This window comes from Ipomoea nil, unplaced genomic scaffold, assembly GCF_001879475.1.
Source record: "Ipomoea nil cultivar Tokyo-kokei standard unplaced genomic scaffold, Asagao_1.1 scaffold2826, whole genome shotgun sequence".
NCBI classification, from domain to species: Eukaryota; Viridiplantae; Streptophyta; class Magnoliopsida; order Solanales; family Convolvulaceae; genus Ipomoea; species Ipomoea nil.
In genome coordinates, this window is record NW_017619254.1 from 4168964 (window position 1) to 4175108 (window position 6145).

At 38.6% G+C, this 6145-nt stretch overlaps 1 protein-coding gene across 1 annotated transcript; it reads right to left on the bottom strand.

Annotated features, from left to right (window-relative positions):
- Positions 1-462: 462 nt before the first annotated feature.
- Positions 463-5713, bottom strand: LOC109159313 (3-oxoacyl-[acyl-carrier-protein] synthase 3 A, chloroplastic-like). The gene is made up of 8 exons (XM_019307439.1): positions 5242-5713; positions 4953-5101; positions 4575-4711; positions 3153-3258; positions 2522-2640; positions 2199-2263; positions 1897-2119; positions 463-1013 (listed from the first exon to the last, which is right to left on the bottom strand). Exons 1-8 carry the CDS (start codon positions 5433-5435, stop codon positions 792-794), a joined length of 1215 nt encoding a protein of 404 aa, XP_019162984.1. The 5' UTR covers positions 5436-5713; the 3' UTR covers positions 463-791.
- Positions 5714-6145: the final 432 nt, after the last annotated feature.

A 6145-nucleotide genomic window follows, 5' to 3' on the forward strand; every position in this document is an offset into this window, starting at 1 on the left:
TACTTTGTATTTGTAAGCCCATTATGGATTCAGCCAAGATCCTTTTTTCACAACCATAGTAAATTCACCATCATGGGCATCAATTGGTTATGTTTGGTAACATATATAATTAACTTATCAGCTAATTTTAATTTATTTTATCACTATTAGTTGTTTGACTTGATTAATTAATTTTTTGTAATACTTTATTGCTGTAAAAGGTTAAAATGTAAAAAACGGTTCAAAGCAACTTTTTTGATCAGCTTTTTGAGAAAGTCATTTTGCACATAATCAACAATCAATTAACAACTCATTTACCAAACATCCTTCTACAATAAGTTAATTCAAACAAAGCTCCATGGAAGTTGAGCAGAGCAAAGCTTCCATTAAGAATTTAGATTTGCAGAGCAGTTGCGAACCTGCGTTAGTACCCAGGGTTTGGAGAAGCCTCTCCTTATTACCAAAATAATGACATTTATCTTCTGAGTAATAATAAATTTGAGTGATTCTAGTATATGATCCTGAAAATATTCTTACACAAATTAAAGAATGTGAGTTCAAAGCCAAAAATTACATAATTGATATCTTCTTCTATTCTACTCAAAGGGGTTCAAGTGTTCAATAATGCAATGACAACACAAGTGAGGGGAATGCATGAGATTTTATTGAAACCGGTCAAATTTAATGCAGAATGAAATTGCGATGAAAAATTCATGTTGAAGCTTCACAGTGACAAGGCAGGCTAATCTAAAAGGCACAAAATTATCAACCACCTCTCGATATTATACACCGCCCATCAACACGTTGTAGGTTCATCCCCATCTCATGATGGCAGAGCCCCACGTAAGACCAGCACCGAACCCAGCAGCAGCGATTGTATGGCCCGCCTGAACTTTTCCGCTGCGAACAGCTTCGTCCAATGCCAATGGGATGGAAGCAGCACTAGTATTGCCATAGTTGGACAAATTTGATATCACGTGTTCGGATGGGATATCCAAACGCGTTGCCACTGCATCAATAATCCTTTGGTTTGCCTGCATATACCGATGTTCTTACTACTGAGCTCTATTGTATGAAAATACCAACAACAAAAATCCACCTTATGCACAATTGATCGGGGATGATTAAAAAGAAAATTTATCTTTTTTGGATGTGCACTGAGAAAACCCCGCCTTGTGACCCTAGCCAACAACGGACTACAATGAGGTAAACCAACCTAGGTTGCCCATAGCTGACTAGCTCAAACCAAGAAGGCCAATAGGCCACTTGCGCTAAGAGTCGAACTTGTAACATTGTGGTTATCAATGTTGCAGAAGGTGCTACGCGCTAGTCGGGAGCCCGGGGGGCGCCTAGTGCCTAGAGTACCTAGACAGCGCCTAGGCGGTCGAGTAATTCAAGTATATCGTCTCCACTTTTCCCATTTAGGGCTGTGAGTTGTTAGACTATTATAATCCCACAAACTAGTCAACTACATATGTTAGATGGTTAGTTGATTACATGGTTGGAGGAATATAGAAGAGGAGCAACCGAGCAGGCAAAAAATACCACTCGCCCGAGTTGGGCGCCAACTAGGCGGAGTTAGGCGCTCAACTCGGCACCTAGTCGGCTAGCCAACTAAAAGCCGCCTAGGACTGAAATCGCCTCGGTCAAGTGGTGCCTAGGCGGCCGCCTAGGCCGGTTTCTACAACACTGGTGGTTATTAAGTCAATAGCCTCGCCAAGATTAGGCGATGTTCTAATTGATGAAATTTTTCAAAGACTAAGTTCATCTGGGAGAGTGTAAACTTTGCAAGAACAATCCTATATGCATATTTCGGCATTACTCCAGTTATATACTTAACAAAGTCATTATTCCATCAATGTTGTTTCGTAACATAATTTACGTACACATTTTTATAGTTGGTTATATAACTTGTACCTGATGGAGAAGTAACCAATCAATGCTGGAGTTAGTCAGACCGGCTTTCTGTAAGGAAGCTTCAATGGACTGCGGCACAACTCGAACAGCAAACCTGAAGACCTCCTTACCATTCATTTGAATGCAGGAAAAGTTGGAGCTTTTTGGTGGGAAACCAATTAGTGAACCATTTGTTCCCACTTTTTTATCTGTTTCGTTCTCTTTTAGAGAAGCATTTAAGTGCCTGTAAGATATAGCAATTATTAACTACTTGTTGATGACGGGAAGACATAAATTTTATTTCTTAAACACGTAACACATACCTTTGACCCTCACCATCACTATGCAAGTCGAAAGCGAATAAACCATCTTCTGCAATGTCACAGGCCTATAAAAAGTACTAACGTAATTGTATAAGGAATGCCACAAGTATATTATATAAGAAATATAGCAAAGAGTTAAGTGGGATTGTGATGGAGAGACTATTTTTAAATCCAACGGAGATGCATAGAGTGCTCCCTTTAATCAACTACTCGTATTATCTTAACATCTGATTCTTTAACATGAATGATTTTGAGTATATCACAAATGCCGGGGGCAGTTAAGGGGTAATTGAGTCCCAAATATACCAAAAACAAAATTGCACCTGCACTAGTACAGCACCAGCACCGTCACCAAAGAGGATACAGGTCCCTCTGTCTGTCCAATCGACATATCGAGAAAGTGCATCGGCACCAATTACAAGGACATTTTTAAAACCGCCACCTGTATTGTGCAGATACTTATTATTAGAACAAGAACATTTTAAAAAGTCATTACTGGTTTAACAAAATATTAGTTTACATTCCAATCAACAATGAAACCTTGCGAACCAGCTTGGTTGGCGTGAATGGCCGTACCCCTTAAGAGAGGTCGGGAGTTCGAACTCCCTTTCGTATGGAAAAACCAATCTGGCCAGCACTTTGCCCCTTAATTGGGCCGGCCCGGTGCAAATGGGGATTAGTCTGAGTACGGTACAGGCTTAAGGTGTCTCCTACAATAAGGGCCTGCTCAGGACACCTCATGGTTTGACAAAAAAAAACAATGAAACCTTGCCTATGTGGTAGTATTTTAAGTTGACACCATACCTAAGGAGATTATTGAAGTCCTTTAACATTTCAAATTTGCTTCCAGCTTCATTTTCTCAATCTTTCTATTTTTTTAATCAATTTCTTCTGGTCTTGAAAAGAATTTCTTCGCAAAAAAAAAAATCATTTCAGTCCACTTTACGAATTTACCTCTGATATAGCAAGCAGCAGATACCAACCCCAGCATGAACCCACTACAAGCAGCAGTGATATCGAAAGATAGTGGGTTGCTTCTGCAACCCAATGCTTTTTGAATCTGATAAAAAAGAACCTCGCCATGAGTTGAAGTAAAAAATTTATACAAACAAAGGAAAAATCATATATGTCAATGTAATAGCAATTGAAATGGTGTAAAGTAATATTTGTGAAAACTGAGAAGACAACAATCACTCAGTCAAGAAGATGTAAAAGTATGGAGAACAGAGGAAAATAACTAGTACTCTGGCAACAAATATACAACAAAATGGCCAAACATTGTTACATGACTTTGAATCTTAAAATAGTGAACAAAACAATAGAAAGCAAAATTAAGTATTCACTAAATATGGAGGCAACTTATGAAGGAGTATTAAATGATAGTTCTATGAGTTGAAGAATAGCAGCCTTCAAATATTACCATTGTTTTTGCAACTATAGTAATGCAATATGGTCAATACAATAAGTCCAATCACTACAAATAGTAACTTGAATATGAGAAGATAAAGTCATTCAAGACAAAGTGTAATCAGAAAAGGAATTCCCATTCACTGATTATGAAGGACCAGACAATTGGCAACTGACAAGGAATATCAAATCAAGGTGGAAAGTCGAATTGATGAAAATGAACATAGGAAAAAGGCATAGAGGCAAATCAACAAAAAAACTAAAAAGTCTAGAAATATGAAGCAAATATGCAAAGAGAGAGTTTCAATAAAAAGCGAAAACACACACATGCAAGTATAGAGTATATGAATTCTTCTGATCACCAAATCGTTTGAACTTTTTGGGAAAGCAGCCCATTATAAATGCAAAATCTTTATCTTTAGGCAATATTGCAGTTATTCTTTGAAATAGATAGTGCCTCTTATACATATATGTCAAGGTTTCTTTTATGTGTCTCTCTGTTACTGCACCAAATGTAGTTGGATGGATAATTTGGTGCTGTTAATAAAATATTTTGCATTTTCATATATCAAAAAGTAAGCCATTGTTTGACCTACAGTTTACGAGAGCCTATCTGCTCCAAAAAGCATAAGCTGGACCAAACACTAAAAAAACATAAAAATGTTATAAAGCCATATAAGAGGCAAAAGGTTCCTTTTCAAGAAGCTTCTCAGTTGAGGCATTTTTTTAACCCTTTTAAATAAGCTCCATTTGGGCCAAACAAGCAGTAAAAATACCAAAAGAACATGAGGAAATTTTGAAATTTACATTACAAAGGTATGCAAGCAAGTTACGCAATCATAATACATGTGGACTAACCTCCAGCCATAGTTGTTAGTTGAGTTGCCTAACTAATTAGGGAATCAACTATGGCTAGATTAGCATGTAGAATACGCATTATTTGGTTATTTTACGTCTAACATGGTATACCTGCGGTGCGCTGCCAAAAAGATCCTCTGGTGTTGAAGTACACAATAAAATTAGATCTACATCACCAGGATCAACCTCGGCCATCTCGAGAGCTTTCTTTGAAGCCTCCACAGCTAGAGCAGTCATATTGTCTTTGCCTATACAAGTAAATATATCAACCATAACTAGCTAGTAGCGACACTATCTTTCAATTTTCAGCTCACTATCTAAGGAAAGATGTGAAATGAATCAGATGATTGAAGAGAGAAAAAAGAAAAGAAAAGAACCCAATAAGCATTATACTTCACTGTGGAACATGATAGAATGGCATTCAATTCAAGTACTTGCTAATTAAGAAACCCCAAATTCACAGAGAGAGAGAGAGAGAGAGAGAGTAACCTGAAAGAACTCTTCGATTGCGGATTCCAGTTCGGACAGAAATCCATTCATCGTTAGTATCGACAAGTTTCGCAAGGTCTTCATTGGAAATACTTAAACTCGGCAGTGCAGAGCCACACCCTACTAGTTTGCAGCCTTTGAAACCAACACTGCAGAAGAAACATTCAGTTTAGATTCTTCAGAATAAAGGGCAGATGAATAAACTAACTGAAAATTAGTAATGAGACGCGGAGGAGCATGAAATTGGGAATTGCGAATTGTACATCGATAATCTGAAAGTCTGCGGTACCTGGAGTCCGCATTTATAAGCGGAGTAGGGCGAGAGGCGGATGGATCCGCGGCGGATGCGTTGAAAACGAGCTTCCGCGCTCCAACTCGGCGCAAGGACACCATGCGTGAGCTGGAAGTAGGGGAGATAGAGGCGCCGGAAAACTTGACCGGCGTGAGTTGAGAAGAGAAGGGATTGACGCATTGACAGCCCATGATTGGAGGAGAAATCTAGAGTTGTGGGAGTAAGGAAGAAAGGATAAATGTTGGGAAGAGTGACCGGCGGCAAGAAGTGGGTGGTCGCCGGCGGGGCGTATAATGAGAGAGAAATGAAGAATGGTGGCTGGGGTTTTGTTGTGTTGGGTTGCGGAGTGAGCGAGAGATGGACGGAGGGAGCAAGTAAAAATCACATATTTTGCATCATATTATGGGTTCATCGTCTACAGAGGAGAGATGGACGGGGAAAGCGAGGCTAGTTTGCTTCTTTCTACTCAATACAACAAAATAAAAGTGGCAAATTTTACCATGGTACATGTAGCCTATTCAAACTTATAAAAAGTTTTTAAATGTATACTATATTCGATTTAGAATGTACTGGTATTTAAAAACTTATTAATTTTAGAAAAAATAATTAAATAAGTTCTCAAATTTTTGTTAAAAAGTCAATTAGTCCTTTCAGTTTTTTAAATGTGTAATTATACTCATGAACGATGCATTTTGATACAATGAAATTTAAATATAAGTAAATGACATGATATCACAGGTCATTGAATATTCAACCACTTTCAAGTGTATTTTCAGGCAAAAGAGTGACTGGCGAATGGTCGCCGGTCACGAAGAAGGCAACCACCAGGTCGCCTTCTCCGGCGAGCCGGCGAGAAGGCGACCCAGATCTGGGTTGCCTTCTCCGTGACCGGCTACCGTTT

Excerpts from the sequence above, each read along its gene's own strand:
- LOC109159313 (XM_019307439.1), bottom strand. The coding sequence starts at position 5,435 with ATGGGCTGTCAATGCGTCAATCCCTTCTCTTCTCAACTCACGCCGGTC. Across the intron at positions 3,259-4,574 it reads TTTTTGGCAGCGCACCGCAG|ATTCAAAAAGCATTGGGTTG; the intron begins GTATACCATGTT and ends CTTTTTTATCAG. Across the intron at positions 1,014-1,896 it reads ATTGGTTACTTCTCCATCAG|GCAAACCAAAGGATTATTGA; the intron begins GTACAAGTTATA and ends CGGTATATGCAG.